The following is a 25993-nucleotide window of genomic DNA, read 5'->3' on the forward strand; positions in this document are numbered from 1 at the left end:
CTGTCTCTGTCTCTCTCTCAAAAATAAATAAACATTAAAAAAATTTTTTAAACATTTTTAAAAATTTTTTTAATTAAAAAAAAAGGAAAAAGGCTTGGGGCGCTTAGGTGGCTCATTTGGCCATCTGACTTCGGCTCAGGTCATGATCTCGTGCTCCATGGGTTCAAGCCCTGCATCTGGCTCTGTGCTGACAGCTTGGAGCCTGGAGCCTGCTTCAGATTCTGTATCTCCCTCTTTCTTCCCCTCCCCCATGGGTGTGTGTGCGCGCGTGCGCTCTGTCTGTCAAAAATAAACATTAAAAAAAAGTTCTAAGGCTTTTTCTCTGCTTTTTATTTTGATAGTTTTACTATTTCGTGTCTTATGTTAAAGACCTAAGAATCCATTTTCAGTTGATTTTTGTATACGGTGTGAGATAATGTTCCAATTTCATTCTTCTAATGTGAATAGCCAGTTTTCCCAATATTACTGGCCTTTTTCCATTGTGTTTCCTTGACACCCTTGTCAAAGATCAGTTGAGTGTTAGTGGGTGGATTTATTCCTGGGATGTCTATTTTGTTCCACTGGTCTATATTTCTAGTTTTGTTTTGTTTTGTTTTGTTTTCATAATACCATACTGTTGATTGCTGTGGCTTTATAATACATTTTGAAATCAGGAAGTTTGATACCTCCAGCCTTGTTCTTCTTCAAGATTGCTCTGGCTATTTGGGGGTCTTTTATGGTTACATAGGAATTTTAGGGTTGTTTTTTTCTACTTCAGTAAGGAATCCCATTGAGATTCTTGAATAGGATACGTTGAATCTGTAAATCACTTTGGGTAGAATGGACCTTTTAACAATATTAATTCTTCTCATCTAGGAACACAGGATGTCTTTCTATTTATTTGTGTCTTCATTAATTTTCTTCATCAGTGTTTTATAATTTTCAATGTACAAGTCTTTTACCACTTTGGTTAAATTTATTTCTGGATATTTTATTCTTTTTGTTGCTATTGTGAATAGGATTATTTCCTTAATTTCCTTTTCAGGTAGTTTGCTGTTTGTGTATAGAAACACCACAGATTTTTTTTTTTTCTTATTTAGATTTTGTATCCTGCAAATTTACTAAATCTGTTTATTTCTTCTAACAATTTTTTTCTTGAGTCTTTAGGGTATTCTCTATACATCATCATGTCATCTGCAAATAGAGCTGATGTTACTTCTTTCTTTCTGATTTGGATGCCTTTTATTTCTTTTCTTCCCTAGTTGCTCTGGCTAGGATTTCCAGTACTATATTGAATAGAAGTGGTGAGAGAGGGCATCCTTGTATCCTACTAGATCTGAGAGTAAGAGCTTTCAGTTTTTCCTCATTGATTACGATGTTAGCTGTGGGCTTTTCATATATGGTCTTTTTTTTTTTTTTCTTAATGTTTATTTTTGAGAGAGAGAAAGAGTGGGAGACAGAGCCTGAGTGGGGGAGGGCAGAGAAAGAGGAAGACACAGATCTGAAGCAGGCTCCAGGCTCTGAGCTTGGGGGTCAAACCCTGGAATCATGAGATCATGACCTGAGCCAAAGTCAAACACTTAAATGACTGAACCTCCCAGGCGTCCCTTTATATGGTCTTTATTGAGGTAAGTTCCTACTCTACTAATTTTGTTGAAAGTCTTTATCATGAGTGGATGTTGAATTTTGTGATGGTTTCTCTGCATCTACTCAGATGATCATGTGGTTTTTCATCTTTCACTCTTTTACTGTTGTTTATCACAGTGATTTGCATAGATTGATCCTTGTAATGTGTTGTTAATTCAGTTTGCTAGTATTTTATTGGGAATTTTTGCATCTGTACTCATCAAGGATATTGGCCTTTAGCTTTCTCTTTTTGTGGTGTCTTTGGCTTTGGTATCAGATTGATGCTGGCTTCAAAATAAATTTCAAAGTGATCTCTCTTCTATTTTTTTGGAAGAGTTTAAGAAGGATTGTATTAATTCTCCTTTGAAAGTTTGGTAGAATTCACCCAAGAAGCTGTCTGGTCCTGGTCTTTTTGTTGTTGTGTTCAAAAGTTTTTGATTCATGATTCAGTCTCCTTATTTATTATTGGTCTCTTCAAGTTTTCTGTTTCTTCTTGATTCAGGTTTAGTAAATTGTATGCTTTTAGGACTTTATTGAGTTCTAGGGTACCCAGCTTATTAGCATATAATTGTTCATTATAGTCCCTTGTTTCTTTTTATTTCTGAAATATCTGTTGTAATGTTTCCTTTTTGATTTCTGATTTTATTTGACTTTTTTTTTCTTAGTCTAGCTATGGGTTCTTTGATTTTGTTTACTTTTTTCAAAAAGTCACCTCTTATTTTTGTTGATTTTTTTCTGTTCTTTGATTTATGTTTGATTTATGTTATATTTATCTTTATTATTTTCTCCTTTCTACTAACTTTGGGCTTAGCTTGTTCTTTTTCTAGTTTGGAGGTGTAAAGTTAGGTTAAGATCTTTCTTCTTTCTTAAAGTATTTATTGCTATAAACCTCCCTATTAGTACTGCATGGATTGCTACAATCCATAAGTTATGGTATGTTGTGTTTTAGTTTACATTTGTCTTGAGATTGTTTTTAAATTCTCTTTCAATTTCCTCTTTGACTCAGGGTCATTGTTTAGTTTTCATGTATGAATTAATTTTCCCACTTTTTTTTTCTTTTAGTTTGTTTATTTAAATTCAAGTTGGTTAACATATAGTATAGTATTGGTTTCACAAGTAGAACCCAGTGATTCATCATTTACATATAACACCCAGTGCTCATCCCAACAAGTGCCCTCCTTAATGCCCGTCACCCATTTAGCCCATTCCCCCACCCATCTTCTCTCCAGCAACCCTCAATTTGTTCTCTGTATTTAAGAATATTTTATGGTTTGGGGCACCTGGGTGGCTCAGTTGGTTAAGTGTCTGACTTCAGCTCAGGTCTTGATCTCACAGTTCATGAGTTCAAGCCCCACATCAGGCTCTGTGCTAACAACTCAGAGCCTGGAACCTGCCTCACATTCTGTGTCTCCCTCTCTCTCTCTGCCTCTCCCCCACTCATGTGTTGTGTGTGTGTCTCAAAAATAAATAAACATTAAACAAAATTTTTAAAGAATCTTTTATGGTTTGCCTCCCTCTCTGTTTTTATTTTTCCTTCCCTTCCCCATGTGTTCATCTGTTTTGTTTTGTTTTGTTTTTGTTTGTTTGTTAATTTTGAGAGAGAGTGTGTGATTAGGGGAGGGGCAGAGAGAGAGAGAGAATCCCAAGCAAGCCCCACACCCAGCACAGAACCCAGTGTGGGGCTTGATTCCATGATTGTGAGATCATGACCTGAGCAGAAATCAAGAGTTGGACGCTTAACTGACTGAGCCACCCAAGTGTCCTTCATCTGTTTTGTTTGTTAAATTCCACATATGAGTGAAATAATATGATATTTGTCTTTCTCTGACTGACTTATTTTACTTAGCATAACACACTCTAGTTTCACACATATTGTTATACATGGCAAAATTTCATTCTTTTTGATCACCACGTAGTATTCCATTGTGTATATATATACCACATCTTCTTTATCAATTCATCTGTCAATGGACATTTGGGCTCTTTCCATAATTTGGCTATTGTTGCTAGCACTGCTGTAAACATTGGGGTGCATGTGTCCCTTTGAGTCAGCATTTTTGCATCCTTTGAATAAATACCTAGTATTGCAATTGCTGGGTAGTAGGGTAATTCTATTTTTAATCTTTTGAAGAACCTCCATACTATTTTCCAGAGTGACTGCGCAAGTGTGCATTCTCACCAACAGTGCAAAAGCGTTCCCCTTTCTCATCCTTGCCAACATCTGTTGTCTCCTGAATTTTAATTTTAGCCATTCTGACAGGTGTGAGGTAGTATCTCATTGTGGTTTTGATTTGTATTTCTCTGATGATGAGTGATGTTGAACATCTTTTCATGTGTGTGTTAGCCATCTGCATGTTTTCTTTGGAAAAGTGTCTGTTTAATTTTCATGTATTAATGAATTTTCCCATCTTATTGTTACTGATTTCTAGTTTCATTCCTTATGGTTGGAAAATATTTTTTTTAATGGTTATTTATTTTTGAGAGACAGAGTGCAAGTGAGGGAGGGGCAGAGAGAGAGGGAGACACAGAATCCGAATCCGAAGCAGGCTCCAGGCTCTGAGCTGTCAGCACAGAGCTCGATGTGGGGTTCAAACTCACAGACTGCAAGATCATGTCCTGAGCTGAAGTTGGATGCTTAACTGACTGAGCCACCTAGGCGCCCCTGGAGAAGATATTTGTAATGATTTAGATCTTCTTAAAATTTGTTTACTTATTTTGTGACCTAACATGTAATCTGCTCTAAAGAATGTTCCATGTACACTTGAGGAAAAAAAAATATATTCTTCTGCTGATGGGTAAAAAGTTCTGTATATGTCTTTAAGGTCCATTTGGTCTATGGTGTTGTTCAGTTCTGCTGTTTCCTTACTGATTTTCTGTCTGGATGATCTATTTATTATAGGTCCCCGTATAGAGTGGAGTATTGAAATCTCCTACTATTATTATATTGTTTATTTTTCCCTTCAGATCTGTCAATATTTACTTTATATATTGAGGTGCTTTGATGTTGGGTGCATTTACATTTATAATTGTTATATCTTCCTGCTGAATTGACTCTGTTATCATTAAATAATGACCTCATCTTTGTTTTTGACTTAAAGTCTATTTTGTCTGATATAAATATAGCCACCTCTGCTGTCTTTTGGCTACCATTTGCATAGGATATCTTTCTCTACCTTTTCACTTTCAGTCCATGTGTATACTTAAATCTAAAGTGAGTCTCTTATAGCCAGCATACAGTTGGGTCTTGTTTGGGGTTTTGTTTTTGTATTACCTATGCAGACATTCTGTACCTTTTGGGGAGTTTAGTTCATTTACATTTAAAGTAATTATTAATAAGTAAAGACTTACTATGGCCATTTGGTTCATTGTTTTCTGTTTTTATGGTTCTTTTCTCTCTTGCTGTCTTCTTATATGACTTGCTGATTTTTTGGTAGTAATATACTTTGATTCTTTATCTTTTTTGTATTTGCTGTAGATTTTTTTCTTTGTGGTTACCATGAGGCTTGCATAAAACTTCTCATAACAGTCTGTTCTTTAAGTTCAATTGCCTACCAAAACTTGACACTTCTATGTCCCCCCAACAGATTTTGTTATTGATGTCAGAATTTACTTTTTTTTACCGTATGTATCTATTAACAAATTTTTGTGGTTGTAGTTATTCTTAATATTTTTCATCATTTAACTTTTATACTAGTGTTAAAAGTGACTTATGCACCATTATTACAATATTATATTATTCTGAATTTGTTGATATTTACCTTTACCAGTGAGATTTATACTTCCATATAGTTTCTTGTTGTTGTTTAGTGTCATTTGATTTCAATTTGAAAAACTGTTTTGCGCTTGTTGTAAGGCAAGTCTAATGGTGACAAACTTACTCAGTTTTATATAAGAAGGTCTTTATTTCTCTTTCATTTTTAAAGGACAGTTTTTCCAGGTATAGTATTCTTGGTCGGCAGTTTTGTATTTCAGTCCTTTGACTATATCATCTCACTCTTTCCTGACCTGCAAAGTTTCTGCTGAGAAATCCTCCTTAGTTTTATGAGGGTTCCCTTGTATATGACAAGTTGGTTTTTTCTTGCTGCCTCCAAAATTCTCTCTGTCTTTAACTTTTGATAATTTAATTGTCATGTGTCTTGCTGTAGAACTCTTCATGTTCAACCTATTTGAGGTCTTTTAGGCTTCATGAATCTGGATATTTATTTACCCAGATTTAGGGAATTTTCAGCCATTATTTATTTTTTAAAATTCTTTTTAATGTTTATGTTTGAGAGAGAGAGAGACAGAGTGTGAGTGGAGGAGGGGCAGAGAGAGAGAGAGACACAGAATCCAAAGCAGGCTCCAGGCTCTGAGCTGTCAGCACAGAGCCTGACGCAGGGCTTGAACTCACAGACTGTGAGAGCATGACCTGAGCTGAAGTTGGATGCCCAACCGACTGAGCCACCCAGGCGCCCTCATTATTTCTTTAAATAAGTTTTCTGCCCCTTTGTCTTTCTCTTCTCCTTCTAGAACTCCCGTAATGCATATGTTGGTTCTTTTGATGCTTTCCTGTAAGTCTCAGAGGTTCTCTTCACTTTCTTGTTCTTTTCTTTTTGTTCCTCCAAATAGGTACTTTCAACGGACCTGTTTTCAAGCTCACTGATTCTTTCTTTTGCTTGATCAAATATACTATTGAAGCTCACTGTTGAATTTTTCAGTTCAGACCTTACGTGCGTCAGCTCCAGACTTTTTCTTTTTTATAGTTTCTCTTCATTGAACTTCTCCTTTTGTTCATGTATTACTTTCCTGATTTTGTTTTCATTGTCTGTCAGTGTTGTCTTGCAGCTCATTGAACTGCTTTAAGATGATTATTTTGAATTCTTTGTCAAGCAGTCTTTGGGTCTCCATTTCTTCAGATTTGGTTACTGGAGCTTTATTAATTAGTTTCCTTTGGAGAAATGAAACCAATTATATTAGTTTCTATTGTTTTTGAGAGGATATAGTCTGGGTACCTCATTTTCCACTGTCTCACTCTACAGAATAATTTTATTTTTTTAAGAGTTTTTTTTTTTTTTTAAGTTTACTTTGAGAGAGACAAACAGTGCAAGTGCAGGAGGGGCAGGGAGAGAGGGAAAGAGAAAAAATCTCAAGCAGGCTCTGTGCTGCCAATGCAGAGCCCGGTGTGGGGCTCAAACCCACAAAGCCACAAGATCATGACCTGAGCCAAAAGCAAGAGTCAGATGCTTAACCGACTGAGCCACCTAGGTGCCCCCAGAATAATTTTAAATGAGGGGCAAGGGTGTCTGGGTGGCTCAGTCAGTTAAGTGTCTAGCTCTTGATCTCTGATTACAGTTCATGGAATCAAGCCCACCTCAAGCTCTGTGTTGATAGCTGGATCCTGCTTGGGATTCTCTCTCCCTCCTTCTCTCTCTGCCCCTCTCCTACTTGTTCTCCCTAAATAAATAAGTAAACATTAAATGAAGAGAACAGGACTCTGGGATTCCTGAGCACCTACCACAATGTGTAACATTTGAACTCTGCAGATTCTGTTATTTGGACATGATTGGTCGTAGGCTCTATTAGGATTTAGTTAGCCGTATATAACAAAGTCCAAAGTAAGCACTTTAAATAATAAAACTTAAGAACTTTGAAGGGAGACCATCCAGGGCACATGATTATTTGGACCCATTTTCCTTTGTCTCTGTGTACCACTGTCACATGGCTTTTCCTTCAGGTAGCCTTGTGGCCCAATATGGCTATTGACATTCTTACCATCATCATGACATTTTCCAGGCAGAGGAAGGAAAGAGGCGTAAAAAGACACAAAGCAATTACCTTTCCTGTGCCTTTACAGAAGTCATATCAGATAACCTTCAGTTATATCTTATTGGCTTGTAATAAGCACATCTCTAGCTGTAAGAGAAATGGGAAGGTGCAGTCTTTTAAATGGACACATTGCCATTCTAAATAAAATCATGTTTCTGTTTTTAAGGAAGAGAGGAGACTGCATATTGAATAAGCAACTGGCAGTCCCTGTCACATATGCACCTGGGCAAACCATTTTACTAGTTTAACTAGTCACACTGATGGACAACCATCCTGTTGGACAAAGGTCAAAGGCCTAAAGCTTTACCTAGAGACTAGAAGTACTAGGTGGAAATTGCCAGTGAGTAGGTAGATATATGAATCCAAGGACTAAAGGCAAAGACTTTAGGTTTGTATGTTCTTAGTACACACATAGTAACTAAGGCCATAAGAGTGAAAAGAAAAGAAAGCTAAGAATGTAGAACCTTAGTGAACATCAATATTTTAAGGAGGCAGAAGTAGAAAGTGAAAAGAAATAATCACAGAAATAGAAAGGGACTAGAGTATTTCAAGAATGTATAAGAGGAGTCAACTACTATGCTAAAAACAAGAGCCAATTAGATTTAGCAACTAGCCGCTCACTAGTAAGTGGTTTCAGTAGAGTTCTGGAGGATAGAGGCCTTCTTAAGGGAGATTGAAAAGTAACTGAGAAATGACGAAATGGAAAATGTCTACACTATAGGCAGTTCTTCAAATTCTAGTTCCAACCCTTTTTAGCTGAGTGACCTTGGACAATCATTTAATTATCCCTTATCCTCATTCTTTTATCTGTAAAATGGACCTTATGGTACCTTCCTCATAAGTTGTTTTGAGGATTAAATGACTTAATATATGTGAGGTATTTGCAACAATGCCTGGTGTGTAACAAGCACTCATAAATGTTGTCATTGTTGTCATCATCGTCATTAGTATCATCTTCAAAGAGCTTGGATCTGAAGGGAAAGAGTGGTAGTAAGTAGGTGGGAACAGAGGGTTATGGAGGTGTATTTTTTCCTTTAAGATTCAATGTCACATATTTTATGAAAACATATTCTCCATCTCTGTTCTACACCATAACTTCAGTTATCTGCCCAAATTTATGATGCTCTGCTGTTTTTTAATCTCTCCCCAGACCCACAAGACTTCATGTGGCCTTCCTCTAATCTCTAGATAAACTAGATCTGTATTTCTTGTAAATATTCCCTTCCTGCTTGTTTGTTTTTTAAGACAAACACAGAGTTCACTTGACTTCTTTTATTTATTATTTATTTATTTATTTTGAGAGAGAGAGTGAGCAAGTGTGTGTAGGAGGCAGAAAGAGAGGGAGAGAGACTCCCTCTCAAGCAGACTCCATACTGCCAGCACAGAGTCCAATGTGGGGATCGAACTCACAAACCATGAGATCATGACCTGAGCCAACACCAAGAGTCAGACACTTAACTGACTGAGCCACCCAGGTGCCCTGACTTCCTTTATTTTTATTACTCAGGCTAAAACTGCCCATTTGTGTAACTGATAGCATATACTATTTGGTATGTAAAGTCTGCTGCCTTATAAGGTGTTTTAAACTAGATAAAGATCTAAAGATGTGTTTCTGTAATTAGTATTGTTGAGGAATTATTATTTCATAAACAAATGAAAAGTAGAACATAAACAAAGTTTTAGAGTTTTGCAGTTAGTATTAATGGACTTTTTGTACATATGACATAATTTCTAGAATAACTGTCTGAATAACACTTTAAGATACCTTCAGTTTTGGTTTTTTTAGGCAGTTAGGGGAAAAATAGCTTGCAGTGTTACATACTCTTGTTCTCATTTTCAGATTTTCCAGTACTTGACACTGTGGGTTTTTTTAAGTTTGTTTATTTTGAGAGAGAGAGTGCACTTGTGCACAAGTGGGGGAGGGACAGAGAGAGAGGCAGAGAGAGATGGAGAGAGAGAATCCCAAGCAGGCTCCGTACTGTCAACATGAAGCCTGATGTGGGGCTCCAACTCATGAACTGTGAGATCATGGCCAGAGACAAAATCAAGAGTCAGACACTTAAACAACTGAACCACCCAGGCACTCGATTGACAGTGTTTCTTAATTTGTTGATTTGGTTTTTATTTTAACAAAGTTATAAATGCATATAGTTTAGAGTCTAACTTCTGTGGACATACTGTAGAAAACTGCAATCCCTAATCATTTACCCATTTCCCACATGGTCTGACAGGGAAAGAGCCAGTGGAATAAACATGCCACCTTCTGTCTCCTACCCTCTATCCTGGTGTTTGTCCCTTTACTACATTCAGTGACAGAGTGCAAGTGAGCCTGGTTGATGTAGTCCCTAAAGACCAGGATCCTGGGCCACAGAGAAGAGTAGAGTGGATATGGAATGACAAATAGAATATTAAGCACAATAGTTTTGATTTCCATGAGTACTTTTTAGCTCTCTATATACCCTGCTTTATAGCATCCTATTCTTTTATGGTAGATGCAGTTTCTGTCTCTCTGAGACTCTTTTTTCTTCTTCCAGTATAGATTTGGTTGCCTTTTTGCTATTCATTTTGGTCTCAGTTTGTTCATATTAAGAGTCTTTCCTCAAGTGCTTGCTCATATTTAACTATGAGGCAGCAAAAGTTGCTCAGCAGCTTTGTATATGTGGAGAGTGTTCATTGACTCAGGTATTTACTGTAGATTGAGCAGACAGAGCAATTTTGTCACCATCAACATACATCTCATTAGAGCTTTTCTTTGGGGCTGGTTGTAATTCCCCAGAGATTGTTCTTCCTATATCTTATTAAAGAATATATTCTAGGGGTGCCTGGGTGGCTCAGTCGGTTGAGCGCCGACTTCGGCTCAGGTCACGATCTCGCAGTCCGTGAGTTCGAGCCCCGCATCGTGCCCCTGTGCTGACAGCTCAGAGCCCGGAGCCTGTTTCAGATACTGTGTCTCCCTCTCTCTGACCCTCCCCTGTTCATGCTCTGTCTCTCTCTGTCTCAAAAATAAATAAAACGTTAAAGAATATATTCTGAGGAGCCAGGTTAGGGGACAAAGGTTGGAAGTCTCAGCATTCAGTAAGTTATCTTTCATCTTGTGTACCCCCCCACCAACCCCCGACCCAACCCCCGACTCAATATGATCATGTTGTGGTGCCATTTTCAATACCTGCCCTCAAGTCAGGTAGTACAGAGATCCCCCTGTTTTACCTCATCAGGAAAATAAATCTGTCTTCTGTAGGAGTCAGGAAGATCTGAGGGTCTCTTTCTAAAACACCTTTCAGTCAGTTCTTCTGCCATTTGTCTCTCCTTCATTCTACTTCATCACAAGCCTAAGATACCTGCTCTTGGCTTCACTATTAACTAGCTTAATGTTCAGCTTTCTTGGATTTGCTAAATCACTATCACTTCCTCATCCCTGGTCGTTTATTTTTGTCTCCTTTCTGATTCTCTTTGTCCTTGCTAAATGATGCCTTAAAAATTAACATAGAATGTTTTGGAGAGGGAACAGAGGTTAATACATGCCCTCAACTTGAAATCTGTAAAAGTTTTTATGTAATTTTTTTTTAAGTTAAATAGAGGGATTTTTTTTTTTAATATTGCCTCTGATTCCTGATATGTTAATGATCTCAGTGACAGGAACAACCAAGTTCCTTGAAGCACAACATATTCCTTTACAGGAGTAAAACTGTAACAGCAGTTTATTTCAGAATAACTATTTGTTTATATTTCTGTCTCTCATACTGTCAACTATAAGCCCTCCAAGGTTAGGAATGTGGTCATTCTCATCTTCATATTTCAAACACCTAGCACATGGCCAGCACACCTAAAATAGGCATGTATTATGTGCTGAATGAATGAGTAGTGAAGTTTCAATTTATATTGATTAAATTGATAAGTAATTTCACTTTTAAGCTTCTGTGGATAATTAAAACTAGAGATTTTCAGATCACATTGTTAAGATTTGTTTTCTTCATGTTTCCAAATACGGTCTTTTACTTTACCACTTCTGCATTACAGACCTGAGTGAAAGAGTGTGTGCGCTTTTTTTAATCTGTCATCAATAGTAATTTCTTGTGTGTTTTTTTTTTTTTTGTTCCCTCAGGGAAGTGGTGCAGGCAAACTGTGTTCACTGGAGAAAGAAGTTCTCATTTATGTGCAAAATGAGTGCAAGTGCCACCACAGGCATCCTGGATCCTTGTATCTACAGAGTATCTGTGAGGAAGGTATAAAAATAGCCTATTACGTCTCCCCTTTCAGAAACCATAATTAGTTCCATAGTCAGCTCTACTTTATTCAGCTCTACTTTATTGTTGGAACTGCTCTATGTAATTTCACTTCACACTTGCAGCAGTAATTTAAATTAGTGTGACAAATACAATTTTTAAAATCTGAAGTTATAAATTATTATACAGGAACCTTATCTCACCATCATTATACATTTAAGTGTTAACCCTATTTGAATATTTGCAGGGGGTGGCTATATATATATATTTATATTCCCATTCATTGAATTTCTCTTTGTTAGGCATTGTTTTTAGGGACTTTACATATATTATGTCTAAGAATAACCCTGAAAATGGGTGTCATTTTTTTCCACTTTCAGCAAAACTGAGGCTCAGAAAGGCTGTCAATTGCCCAAATTCACACAGCTAGTAAATGGCAAACTGAGGACTCAAACACACATCTTTCTAATTCCAAGGCCATGTTTTATTTTTTACATCATTTCCTTTCCACATATTAGGTTGAGACATGTTACAAATAATCTACAAAGATGATAATCTCAGATGGTTCAACCTAATATATATAAAAACATGTGATCCTACTTTTTTGGGGTGAAAAGAGGGAATCCATTTGTCACCACTACGGGTGAATTAAACTGCTGGCTTTAAAACCTAACCTTTATGGGGCACCTGGGTGGCTCAGTCAGTTAAGCGTCCGACTTCGGCTCAGGTCATGACCTCACAGTCTGTGAGTTTGAGCCTTGCGTCAGGCTCTGTGCTGACAGCTCAGAGCCTGGAACCTGCTTCAGATTCTGTGTCTTCCTCTTTTTCTCTGCCCCTCCCCTGTTTGCGCGCGAGCGCTCTCTCTCTCTTTTTCAAAAATAAGTAAACATTAAAAAATAATAATAACCTTTATGTTCCACTTTATATAAATTGTTTAAATTACCAAAATAATGCATATACATGTTCAAAAATTAGAGAAGGCCTTGGAATGAAAAGCAAGAGTCCCTTGCCTTGTTCTTTTCCACCCCAGTCTTGTGTTCTCCTTTATCAAATAAAAAGTTGTACTTTTAACCTTATTCTGCTTTTTGAATCAACTGATAGCACTATGTTTTGTGTGGCTATGTTTTAAATTCTTATATTGCTTAATCTACTCATTTATGATATAACAAAAATACATGTATACATTTGTAGATTTTAAGCCTTTACTGAAAACAGATCTCTAAACAGTCTGACTTGGAGCACAATAATTGCACAGAGGCTTCCCTAAAGGAAGTATAGTTCAGTGACAGGATGTGTGTCATCATAGTGATCTGGGTTTGAATCCCAGATATGCCACTTACTCACTGTGAGACCTTAGGCAGTTTTCCTGACTTACTAAAAATCAGTTTCCTCATCCAAATTAAGGGTATAATTTCTTTGTCTAGAAGTTACAGGGGTTAACCAAGATGTAATTAAGCATCCTACCATCTTCTCTTTCTACTTTAATTATTGCTGTGGCTCTTAATATTGAAACCTTTACTAAATGGGTTCTAGTCATGATTTTTGAAAGGTGACCAGTTAATCTTTCAATTTTAATAAAAAGAAAACATATAACCAGTTCAGAGTAAAGCATAACTGCTAATTAAAAACATTCAAAGTCTATTACCAAAACACTTTTTTTTTTTTTTTTTTTTTTTTGGTAATTTGAGGTAAAACTTGTTCATCTGAAATCAGTTCCTCAGACTATGATGGTTTGGTGTAGGGGTGCCTGAGTGGCTCAGTCAGTTAAGTGTCTGACTCTTGATTTCAGCTCAGGTCATGATCTCACCACTCGTGGGTTCAAGCAGGGTGTTGGGCTCTGCGCTGAGCATGAAGCCTGCTTGGGGTTCTGTCTCTTCCTCTTTCTCTGCCCCTCTTCCACTGGCGTGCACTCGCTCTCAAATATTTTTTTAATGATGTTTAGTGTATCATGGTACGTATGTTAAGCTGCTGAAGCAGAAAGCCAACTACACAATAACGTAGACAAGATAGAAATGTATGTCTGTCTTGGGTAATAGCCAAGGGGTCCAGGACTACTAGAGTAGCTCTGCCATCTTCACCACATGGTGCCCATTTTTGGATCCAAGAGAATCACTCCAGTCTCGTTGTCTTTCATCCAGTGAAAAAAAGAGAAGAAGCCACATGAGAATTAAAGTAAGAACCCATAAAGAAAAATTAGTAAACTCATCTATATGAACATTTTCTGCATTGCAAAAAAATACCTTAAGGGGGAAAAAAAAAAACTTAGGGGCGTCTGGGTGGCTCAGTCGGTTGAGTATCTGACTTTGGCTCAGGTCATGATCCTACTGTTTGTGGGTTAGAGCCCCATGTTGGGCTCTGTGCTGACAGCTCAGAGCCTGGAGCCTGCTTCAGATTCTGTGTCTCCTGGGGCGCCTGGGTGGCTCAGTCGGTTGAGCTACTGTGGCTCAGGTCATGATCTCACGGTTTGTGAGTTTGAGCCCCGCATCGAGCTCTGTGCTGACAGCTCAGAGCCTGGAGCCTGCTTCTGATTCTGTGTCTCCCTCTCTCTCTCTGCCCCTCTCCCACTCATGCTGTGCCTCTCTCTGTCTCAGAAATAAATAAACATTAAAAAATTTTTTTAAAAATATTCTGTCTCCTTCTCTCTCTGACCCACCCCCACTCACACTCTGTCTCTCTCCTTCAAAAATAAATAAACATTAAAAAAAAATACATACATACATACATACTTAAGTAGGGGGCATCTGGATGGTTCAGTCAGTTAAGTGTCCAACTTTTAGTTTTGGCTCAGGTCATGATCTCACAGTTCGTGGGATCAAGCCCCTAGCCAGGCTCCATGCTGGCAATGCAAGGCCTGCCTGGGATTCTGTCTCTCCCTCTCTCTCTGCCCCTCCCCTGCTCATGTGCTCTCTTTCCCTCTCTCTCTCTCAAGTAAGTAAACATTTTAAAAATACCTTAAGCAAAGTCCTAAATTAGGGGAAAACGTCCAAACCATGTCAGAGGACTAATTTCCTTGGTATGGAAAGAGTTCCTTCAAATAAATCAAAAAGATCAATAATCCTTTAGAAAAACAGGCAAGAGGAGGAAAATATATTTCACAAAAAAGGAAAATATAAATAGCTTTCAAACATATAAAAAATTACTCAATCTCACTCATACAGTAAAGCTACAAATCATCCTTTTTTACCTATAAATTTAACAACAACCCAAAAGCTTGATAATGCTCTCTGCTGCCTAGGACACAGGGAAGCCGTCTATCACCTGTCAACAAATATGTGAGTTCCTACAAAGTGTCAGGTACTATTCTAGGCACTTAAAGGACCGTAGTGAACTGGAATGAGTTCCTGCCCTCAAGGACTCTACTTTCTGGTTGGAGCTGGGGGGAAGAGTGGTAGGAAAGACAGAGTAAACATGTAACCAAATAAGATTGTTTGAGATGGTGATAAGTGTTGTATATAAAATACAATAAGATAATAGAGAATAACTCAAGAGAAGATCATTTTAGAAAATTAGGCGAAGGGTCAGCAGACTTCTCTGAAAGGTAACATTTGAAGAGGAGGTACCTTTGTAAAGATTTAGGGAAAGACCAGTCTAAAGGAGTAGGACCTGGGGGGCGCTGGGTAGCTCAGTCGGTTAAGCATCCAACTCTTAATTTCAGCTCAGGTCATGAGCCCATGGTTCATGGGATCAAACCCAGCGTTGGGCTCTGTGCTGACAGCATGGAGTCTGCTTTGGATTCTCTCTCTCTCTCTCTCTCTCTCTCTCTCTCTCTCTCTCTCTCTCTGCCCATCCCTTGCTCATGCTCTCTCTCTCTCTCTCTCTCTCAAAATAAACATGTTTTTTAAAAAATAGAGGAGTAGAGCCTTGTATCAGTCAAGGTTCTCCAGAGAAACAGAATCAATAGAGTCAAGATATAGGTATATAGATAAAGATTTATTATAAGGAATTGGCTTACACAGTTAGGGAGGCTGAGAACTCCCACAATATGCCATCTGCAAGCTGGAGACCCTAGAATGTTGGTGGCATAGTTCCAGTCTGAGTCCAAAGCCCTCAGAACCATGGAACCAATGGTGTGAGTTCAAGTCAAAGCCTGAGAACCAGGAGTGCTAATGGTGTTAAGTCCTAGTCTGAGGGCAGGAGAAGACCAGTGTCCCAATTCAGACAGGTAGAGAGAGAGAGAAAGACTATAACCTTCCTCTTCCTCTTTCTTCTATTCAAGCCCTCAACAGATTGGATGGTGCCCACCCACACTAAGGAAAGCAGATTGCTTTCTTCATTTGGCTGATTAAAATGTTAATCTCATCCAGAAACACTCATAGACATAGCCAGAAATAGTGTTTAACCATATATCTGGGCACCCCATGACCCAGCAAGTTGGCACATGAAAGTAACCATCCCATACCTTCAAGTAAAGAGGCCCTGTGTTAGTTTCCTAGAGCTGCTATATCAAAATACCACAAATTGGGTACCTTAAAACAACACAGATGTACCGTCTCATAGTTCTGGAGGTCAGAAGTGAAAATCAGTAGGGCCTTGCTCTAAAGCTTCCAGAAAAGAAACTGTTCCGTGTCTTTCTCCTACCTTTTGGTAGCCTCAGGCATTCCTTGGCTTGTAGATGCATCACTCCAGTTACGTGGCTGCTTTCTTCTCCCTTTGTGTCTCCACATCATCTTTCCTCTGTATCTATATCTACATTCAAATCTCTCTTTTTTTTTTTTTTTATAAGGGCACCAGTCTTATTGGATTAGGACCTCATTCTAACTAGATTACACAGAATACTGTGTATTTCCAAATAATATCACATTCCAAGGTATTGAGGGTTAGAACTTCAAAATATTTTAGAGGTTTGGGGGAGAAACGCACAATGCGATCTGTAACAGGCCCTAAGATTATAATAAGGCTGGAGACTTATGGTTCTGAAATTAATGGACCAGCTTATTAAAGACCTCCTGTCCCTCTGAGAACAACCAGAAAAACGAGGCAGCATGTAAAAAACAGCTTCTTGAAGGTATCAGAAGCTGCCATGGCAGTAATGCCTTAAGAAGCTTAGAATCATAGACAAGGGAAGTATAAAGAGATGAGCCTGACATTTGGCATTGCTTTTTCCCTCAGAGCATTTAAGTTGTAAGCAGTGGTTAATAAGCTGAGCTGAAAGCAGCGATCTAGAGGCTAAGAAGCTAGCTGAGATCACAGCAATTTTACAGGACTAAAGTAACAAAAACTGGAGTCCAGGACCCATCATCAAGAAGGGCCTTGGTAAATACCCTGAGCTTTTCATTGGGATTCTCTATGAGTTTCAACCTAGAAGCTGTGTAGTGGATATAGATCAGCCTGTAAAAAGAATGAAACTCAGCTTCTAGTCATCTTAATCCCTGCTTGGATGAAGGTGATCTGCCTTATAAGAACTTGCCAGAAGCAAATGTGTATCTTCTCTGAAGGAAAATAACATTACTCCAAACCTCACATTACTTCTTCAAGTGATCATGCACAAAACTTATCAAGCATACCAAGAGATGTGATTGCATGACCAAAATCAAAAGGAAAATAGATAATAAAAACAGATTAAAATTTAAATAAACAGATCCATGGAAGATACAGGTCTTGGGAGGATCAGAGACAAACTTTTACAGTAACTATGATAAGTGAATGATATGGGGAATTTTATTAGAGAACTAGAAACCATAAAGAAGTAAATTGAATTCTAGAACTGAAAAATAACTAAAATTTAAAGCTCAATAGATGAAAATAAATCTCAACAGATGGATTTAACAGCAGGTTTATCAGAAGTGAAAAGAGGTTTGGTAAAACTGGAAAATAAGACAAAAGAAGATATATAGACAAAATCACAGAGCAAAAAAGTAGAAAACACAGAAAAGAATATGAGACATGGGAAATAGTATAAATGTCTAATATAAATATAATTGGAGCCCTAGAAAGAGAGGAAAGAAGTTGTGGTGGAGAATCTTCTAAAACTGATGAAAAATATCAGGCCACAGATTCAAAAGTACTGTGAACCCCATTTAGGATAAACAACAAATCTGGGCATGTTTAAATGTCAGAAGACCAGCCAGGCTGGAAGATGGTAACATGGAGAGGGAAAGCTCTTGTCAGTGAGGTTGGAGGCAGTAGATTAGGTAATGAGTTTGGATTTCATTCTAATTATAACTGGAATCCATTTGAGGATTTTAGTAAGGAGAGATATATGATCTAAGATGACTTTTCTGTTGTGTGGAGGATGCATTGCAGATAGACCATACAGGTAGTGTGGATGGTTCAGGTGAGCAATGCTTGCATTGGTATGGCATTATTGGTATGGCATACCATACAGAGATGGTATGATTCAGGATGGATTCTGCAAGGTAGACCCCTCCACTAATGGATTGGGTGTGGTAAATGAGGGGGAAAGAATTGAGGATAACTTAGACCTTTGCCTGAGCATATAGATAGGTAATTGTGCTGTTTATTAAAACGGTAAAGGCTCACAGTGAAATAATTTGGGGGACCAATAAGCAGAAATCAGCAGGCCTGTTTTGGCCGTGTTAAATTGGAGGTGTCTGTGAGATTCCAAGCAAGGATGTCCAGTACTCATTTAAAGATACTGGTCTGGGTACCTAGGTGGCTCAGTCGGTTGAGTGTCCAACTCTTGATTTCAGCTCAGGTCATGATCTCATCATTCATGGGATTGAGCCCTGCATCAGGCTCTGTGCTGACAGCATGGAACCTGCTTGGTATTCTCTCCACCCCCCCCCCCGCCCCTTTCTAGTTCATGCATGCTTACTTGCTCTCTCTCTCAAAATAAATGAACTTTAAAAAATAAAAAATTGAAGATACTGATCTGGTACTCAGGAGAAGTCAGAATAAAGACAGAGACATGAGAGTTACCAGCATACAGTTTTATTTAAAGCAACAGACCTGAATGGGCTCACCCAGGGGGATAATATAGACAGAAGACAAGAGACCCTGAACCAAATCCTAGATCAGTCTAACACTCAGAGGAAGTATAAATTACTGTTAGCAGAAGAGGAGCAAGAATTCCTATATATCACATATTACATCCTTTTGGCCAGATCTTAATCATACTGCCACAGCACAAAAGGAAGGTAGAAAATGTTGTCATTACTTTATTTTGGGTAACCAGACACCCATCTAAAAATGCAGGTTTCTATTACTTTGGAGAGCAGGGAAATGGATAATTGGAGTACAACTAGCATTTTTTCTACAGAGGTTAAAACAGGAGTAGGTCCAGCAAAGGAGAGTGAGAAGAAGCAGCCATTGAGGTAGGAGTAAAACCAGGCCATTGCAACACCGCAGAAGGTTAGAGAAAAAAATGATGTAGGAAAGGAAGTGGAGAGGCCCATCTTGTCAGATGCTGTTGAGGGGTTAAGTAAGATGAAGACAGAGACTTTGGCTTTTACAAAAATGAGTATCATTGATAACATTAAGAGCAATTGCAGAAGGAAGATGAGGACAAAAACATATTTGAAATAGACTGAATTTAAGTGGGATACAGCAAATTGAGAAGTCTTTTGAGGAGTTTGGCTGTAGAGGGGAGCAAAGAATTAGCTAGAAGAGACAGGGATCATCTAGACAGTTTTATTTAGTGCAAGGTGCTATTAAGGGATATCACAATAACCTAAGAAAGAAGAATAATTTGATAATTCATAATAGGGGTAGATTTAGGGGAATGGCCATGCCTGACATCAATGGGACAGGAAAGGGGAAGGGCAGCAAATATTCATGATAATAGAGTTTACCATAGATTGCTTCTCATATTATTTAAATTCACCACTTTTTGGGGGGGGGCTGAATATGGTATACTTTTTAAAAAATTTTTTTTTTAATTTATTCATTTTTTGAGAGACAGAGCATGAGCAATGGAGGGGCAGAGAGAGAGGAAGACACAGAATCCGAAGCAGGCTCCAAGGCTCTGAGCTGTCCGCACAGAGCCCGACACGAGGCTCAGTCTCACAAACTGTGAGATCCTGACCTGAGCCAAAGTCAGATGCTTAACCAACTGAGCCACCCAGGAGCCCTATGGTATACTTTATTGGTGGTACATGACAAGGTAGGGCTCCACAAGTTCCCCCTTCTTCAGGAGGTCTAGGGTGGAAACTGTAGGGGTTGGGAAATTCTCAGTGTCAGGTGGGGGAGTGAGTTGGGGCAAGGACTCCCCAGCAGCTGAAGACCTCTCTCTTTCTCTTTCCGGGGTTGCTGGTTCAGGGGGCTCTTAACTCCTTGAAGTCCATAAGGTCCACCACCCAGTTGCTGTAGCCAAATTCATTTGCCATACCAGGAAATGAGCTTGAAAGACTGGTCATTGAGAGCAATGCCAACCCCAGCATTAAAGGTGGAAGAGTGGGGTGTCACTGTTAAAGTCACAGGAGACAACCTGGTCCTCAGTGTAGCCCAAGATGCCTTTGAAGGGGCCCTCTGATGCCTGCTTCACCACCTTCTTGATTCATCATATTTGGTAGCTTTCTCCAGATGGCAGGTCACATCCACAGCTGACATGTTAGGAGTGGGGATACAGAAGGCCATGCAAGTGAGCTTCCCATTCAGTTCAGAGGTGACCTTTCCTACAGCTTTGGCAGTGCCAGTAGAAGAACAGATGATGTTATGGGCAGCCTTTTGGCCACCACACCACAGCTTTTAAGGGGGACTGTCCATGGTCTTCTGGGTGGCAGTGATGGCACAGAATCATGCGTGGCCATCCGTGATGCCAAAGTTGTCAGGGATGACCTTAGCCAGAGAGGCCAAGCAGTTAGTGGTCCAGGACTCACTGCTGACAATCCTGAGGGAGTTGTCATACTTCTCACGGTTCATGCCCATCACAAACATATGGGCATCTGCAGAAGGGGCAGAGATGATGACCCTTTTGGCCCCACCCTTCAAGTGAGCCCCAGCCTTCTCCATGGTGATTAAGACCCCAGAAGAGTCCACAACATACCCACCACCAGCATCAACCCATTTGTTGGTGGTGGGATCTCACTCCTGGAAGATGGAGATGGGCTTTCCGTTGATGAAAAGTTTCCTGTTCTCAGATTTGACTGTGCCATTGAATGTGCCATGGGTGGACTCATAATGGAACATGTAGATCATGTAATTGAGGTCAGTGAAGGGGTCATTGATGGTGACAATATCCACTTTGCTGGAGTTAAAGGCAGCCCTGATATCCAGGTGCCCAGTATGGCTAAATCTGTTTCCTCTGACCTTCACCATCGTGTCTCAGGGACGCGGCTGGTACTGCACCAAAAGACGTAGCTGTCCATTGAAAGGGGAGGAGCAGAGAACCTAAATTTACCACCTCAAGGATGGAAATGGTATAAAAAAGAATGAAATCTTGCTATTCAGAACAACGTGGGTGGACCTAAAGGGTATTGTTATGCTAAGTGAAATGTCAGAGAAAGACAAATACCATATGATTTCATTTATAGGTGGAATCTAGGGGCGCCTGGGTGGCTCAGTCGGTTGAGCATCCGACTTCGGCTCAGGTCATGATCTCGCGGTCCGTGGGTTCAAGCCCCGCGTCGGGCTCTATGCTGACAGCTCGGAGCCTGGAGCCTGTTTCGGATTCTGTGTCTCCCTCTCTCTCTGACCCTCCCCTGTTCATGCTCTGTCTCTCTCTGTCTCAAAAATAAATAAACGTTAAAAAAAAAAATTTATAGGTGGAATCTAAAACACAAAACAAATGATCAAAACCCAGAAACAGACTCATAAGTACAGAGAACAAACTCCTGCTTGCCAAAGGGAGGGGTATGAAGGGATGGCAGAAATCAGTGGTTTAGAAGTACAAACTTCCAATTATAAAATAAGTCACAGACATGAAAAGTACAGCATAAGGGAATATAGTTACTAATATTATAATAGTGCTGTATGGTGACAGATGGTGATGACACTTACATTGTGAGCATTGTGTGATGTTTAGAATTGTCAAGTCACTGTGTTGTGTGCCTAAAACTAATATAATGTTGTATGTCAACTATACTTCAATAATAAAAAGATGGAAATGGTATATAATGCATTATATCTCATTTATGCAAGAAAGATGAGATAACTCTATTCAACAAACACATTTTTAAAAGTAGGTCAGGACAGGAGAGTTTGACCCTCGTATATCGAGGGTTCACCCTCATGTAATGGCAAACACGATACAGAGTATAAGGGCTTTGTTCTAAGTGTTTTACATTTAATTCACACATATGCATGGTGTCCTAAATCCAGAGATTTGGCAAATTAGTGTAGTTATAGATTTCAAATTGAAATTAAAATGTTAAGGTATCTATATATTAGGTTTTTGTTACTTTCCACTTTTGCCACTCTTGGTCACGTTAGTTAAGAGGGCTTCTATACTAACATGGAACAATATTTATGTTATGGGAGGTGTGTGTGTGTGTGTAAGGTCTAGAACAGTGTGTGTAGTATGGTATATTTGAATAAAAGGGGAATACATAACATCTTTTGGACTGTTCCTAAAAATTGGTAATAATGGTTATCTCTGGGGTGGGGGCTTCAACTCTTATGAAAATCTACAGTGTTACTAATGTGCTTACCAAGTAATTTTTTTGATAACTAATTTCACTTTTCTTTGGTGATTCAATTTCTTACAGTGTGTCTATGACACTTTAGTGATTTCTTCTTCAGGGTAGATTAAATATTAGTTTGTCTTCTTACCATTTGTCTCTTTCAGATTTAAGTTAAATTCTAAAATAAAATTCTGGTAATTTGGGGGGTGGGGTGGGATGGTCATCCAAATAGTTGAATTCAAGATCATCAGAAATTTACTATCAATATTTTCCAGCATGTAAATATGTAAATATCTACTTCAGGATTATTTGACATATATTTAATTTTATATCTTTAATCATATGATATCCTTATAGTGTTTTTTATCTTTGACAGGAATTAAAAGGTGGAAAAGCTTATGCAAAGGTAAGTGGATTTTTTTAACTCTTTTAGAACTTATAATATGACTCTTGCTGTTTATAAGCTTAAAAATCAAATGGTTTGCTCTTCTTTTTTTAATGTGTATTTTCACAGAGCATGCACACACGAGCAGAGTAGGGGCAGAGAGAGAGAGGGAAAGAGAGAATCCCAAGCAGGCTCCACACTCAACACACAGCCCAACATGGGGCCCAATCTCATGACCACGAGATCACAACTGCAAGATCATGACCTGAGCCACTACCAAGAGTTAGACATTTAACCGACTGAGTCACCCAGGTGCCCCTCAAATGGTTTTCTCTTCTTATTGCTGTTCAAGTTGGCTGTTTTTAAATATAGATTTCAAATTGAAATAAAAATTGGAGGCGCACCTGGATTGCTCAGTTGGTTGAACATCTGACTCTTGATTTCAGTTCAGGTCATGATCCCAGGTTTGTGGGACTGAGACCCACGCTCAGTGTGGAGCCTGCTTGGGATTCACTCTCCATCTGCCCCTCTCCCCAGCTCATGATCTCTCAGATAGATAGATAGATAGATAGATAGATAGATAGATAGATAAATAAATAAATAAATAAATAAATAAATAAATAAATAAAATAAAGCAACTTGGAGATTGAACAATTGGACCCAACAATAAATTATAGACATACTCTTTCTAAATGCTGATTATGGGATGTTATTCTTACATTTCAGCTTCCCTACTAGAAGATGATCTCTGGTTTCCATTAAGCAATAGGATCTATTAATTCAGTCTGTCCTGGAAAGTATTCCCAATCCCACCTCCCCCACCTCCAGGGTTTTAGGACCTCTCCTCTGTGCTCTCTTAGCACTCTATATACATGTTCACTAATCTCCTTTACTAGCTAAATGGAATTACTAATGAGTGTGCTCACCTCTTTGCTGAAGAGAAGGAGTTAGTAATTAGTAATACTACCAGAAACCCACACACTCCTCTTTTATTTTCAGTCTCTGATGGTATCTCTATCAGTTCAGTCATCAGAGCCAAGGATGGGGCACTAGCTTCAGCCATCAAATCTGCCTAACTCCTTAAAACTCCTTGGTTGCAGTGTCAGGATGCTCTTTGCTATAAGCACCAGAATACCCTTCTCACCTAGAGATTTGAATGTCACAAAACGAGTAGGTATGAAATAGAGTTGAGATATGAGATAGAGCTGCTTCAGGATTAGTTAATCCACTAAGTGAAGAACATCATCAAGAACCCATGTTACTTTTCTCTTTTCATTCTTCCATTCTCTGTGTGATGACTTTGTCCTTGGCTAGCTGTTCTCATGGTCACCAGGTAGCTCGAGTTTTAGTTCACACGTTCACATATGACAAAATCCAGCTGTTTCTCTATGTATGGCTTTGAGTGAGAAAACTTTTCCTAGTTGGACCTCAGAGAATTTTCCCCATAGCTTTCATTAGCCACAACTAGATGATATCCCCACTCTTAAACCAGTCATGGACAATAGGAATGGATTGCCATGGCTAGCTTGTGATTAGTCTCACAGTTTAACAATGAGCTAGGGATTGGGTTACTTTTCTTTTGCACATAGATGAGCTAAGAGTGGACACTTGAATAAAGTCAGTGTTCTGCTAACAAGGAATATCAGAACATTGAATAATGGTGGGTAAGCAAAAAAAAAGGATCTGCTGTGATTGACAAATCCTGTGACTTCCCCCTTCTAATTTAAAAACCATCCCTTTTTTCCACTCCCAAGGCCAGTGCCTTAGGTTATACCTTCATTATTTCTTATTTAAAACCTGCACTGGCCTCCTATCTTTTGTTCTGCCTCTGATGTTTCCCTCTATCCATCCTCTACATTACTGCCAGAGTGATCATTCTGAAATTCAAACACAATCATTCTCACCCTTTTAATTCTTCAACAGCTATCTATTGCCTGGAAGGGAAAACGAAATGAAAAGTCTTCAACGCAACATTTAGATCCATCTTGGTTTACAAATCATCTGTCTGTACATGCATATACTCACTCCTTTTTTAAAAAATTATTTTCCAGTTTCTTTTTTTTAAGTTTATTTATTTTGAGAGCGAGAGAGAGAGAGAGAGAGAGAGAGAGGGTATGTGGGTGTGAGCAGGGAAGGGGGAGGGGCAGAGAGAAAGAAAGAATCCCAAGCAGGCTCCATGCCATCAGCACAGAGCCTGACACTGGGTTCAATCCCATGAACCTGGGATCATGACCTGAGCCAAGATCAAGAGTCAGACACTTATCCAACTGAGCCACTAAGGTGCCCCACTCACTCACTTATTCTTATGCTTCAGACATACTGCGCTCAGAAAATTCCTGGAGTGTGCCATGCTCTTTTAGCCTCTTTGCCTTGTGACTTGATGTTTTCCCTGCCATGTATGTGCTTCCCCCTTCCCTTGTCCTGTCACCTCTTAGAACATTAAACACTCAGTTTAGTTGTCCTTTCCCCTGGGAAATTCTCTTTTCCTTTCTGTCTTTAATTGTGCCTTCCTCTGTCACAGCACTTACACTTTTTTTTTTAACGTTTATTTATTTTTGAGACAGAGAGAGACAGAGCATGAACGGGGGAGGGTCAGAGAGAGGGAGACACAGAATCTGAAACAGGCTCCAGGCTCTGAGCTATCAGCACAGAGCCCGACGCGGGGCTCGAACTCACGGACTGCGAGATCATGACCTGAGCCGAAGTCGGCCGCTTAACCGACTGAGCCACCCAGGCGCCCCAGCACTTACACTTTTTATAAGAATTTGTTTTCTTTCTTTCTTCCCTCACTAAACCATGAGCTCCTTGAGGATAGGAATGATTTACATTCCTGATGCCTAGTGTTACCTGAAATGTAGATGCTCAAAATTGTTTGCCAAATGAAATAATATCTACCACAGATATAGCTAGTGTCTATGTACACTTGCCATTTTAATGAGACAGTTATCTCAGTGAAGCCAGAGACAATCCTAAGGAAATGTGGACTATCTTGTGCCTCACTAGAATGTAAACTCTTTCAAGACAGTCCTTATCTGTCCTGTTCATCACTGTTTTGTGGGGTCCCCAACAGGGCCTAGCACATAAAAGGTGCTCAGTAAGTGTTGACCTGCAGCCTAAAACATCACGTTGACATACCCCACCTTTTAATATGCTTTCTTAGTGATGACAGACCAGATACCTTTTTTTTTTTACTTGAATTATGCATAGTGACACTATAATACCAGCATTCTAATAGTGGATAGTGGGCCAGTGGGCTGGTATTTGTTCAACAGATATGTATTAACTCCTACCATATGGCAGGCATTGTTCTTGACACTATTCTGAGTACTGTGGATATAGCAGTAAACAAAACAGACCCAAATTCCTGCCTTTATGGAGCTTATATTCTCATGGAAGGTTGGAGGGAATGGACAGTAAACAAAATAAATATGAAATATGTATGTATGTGATATGGT

The 25993-nt window shown here is 39.0% G+C and overlaps 1 protein-coding gene across 3 annotated transcripts in view; it reads left to right on the forward strand.

Annotated features, from left to right (window-relative positions):
* Positions 1 to 25993, forward strand: part of FAM102B (family with sequence similarity 102 member B) — a 100257-nt gene that overhangs the window by 37187 nt on the left and 37077 nt on the right. For all 3 annotated transcript variants that reach the window (XR_006221774.1, XR_006221775.1, XM_007090052.3), the window contains exons 2-3: positions 11513 to 11633; positions 22530 to 22559. Coding sequence is in view for 1 of the 3 variants with exons in the window: in XM_007090052.3 (XP_007090114.1) it covers positions 11513 to 11633; positions 22530 to 22559 (151 nt within the window). In the remaining 2 variants the exon portion in view is untranslated. The remainder of the gene's footprint in view (positions 1 to 11512; positions 11634 to 22529; positions 22560 to 25993) is intronic.

The sequence above is a fragment of the Panthera tigris genome, chromosome C1 (genome assembly GCF_018350195.1).
Source record: "Panthera tigris isolate Pti1 chromosome C1, P.tigris_Pti1_mat1.1, whole genome shotgun sequence".
NCBI classification, from domain to species: Eukaryota; Metazoa; Chordata; class Mammalia; order Carnivora; family Felidae; genus Panthera; species Panthera tigris.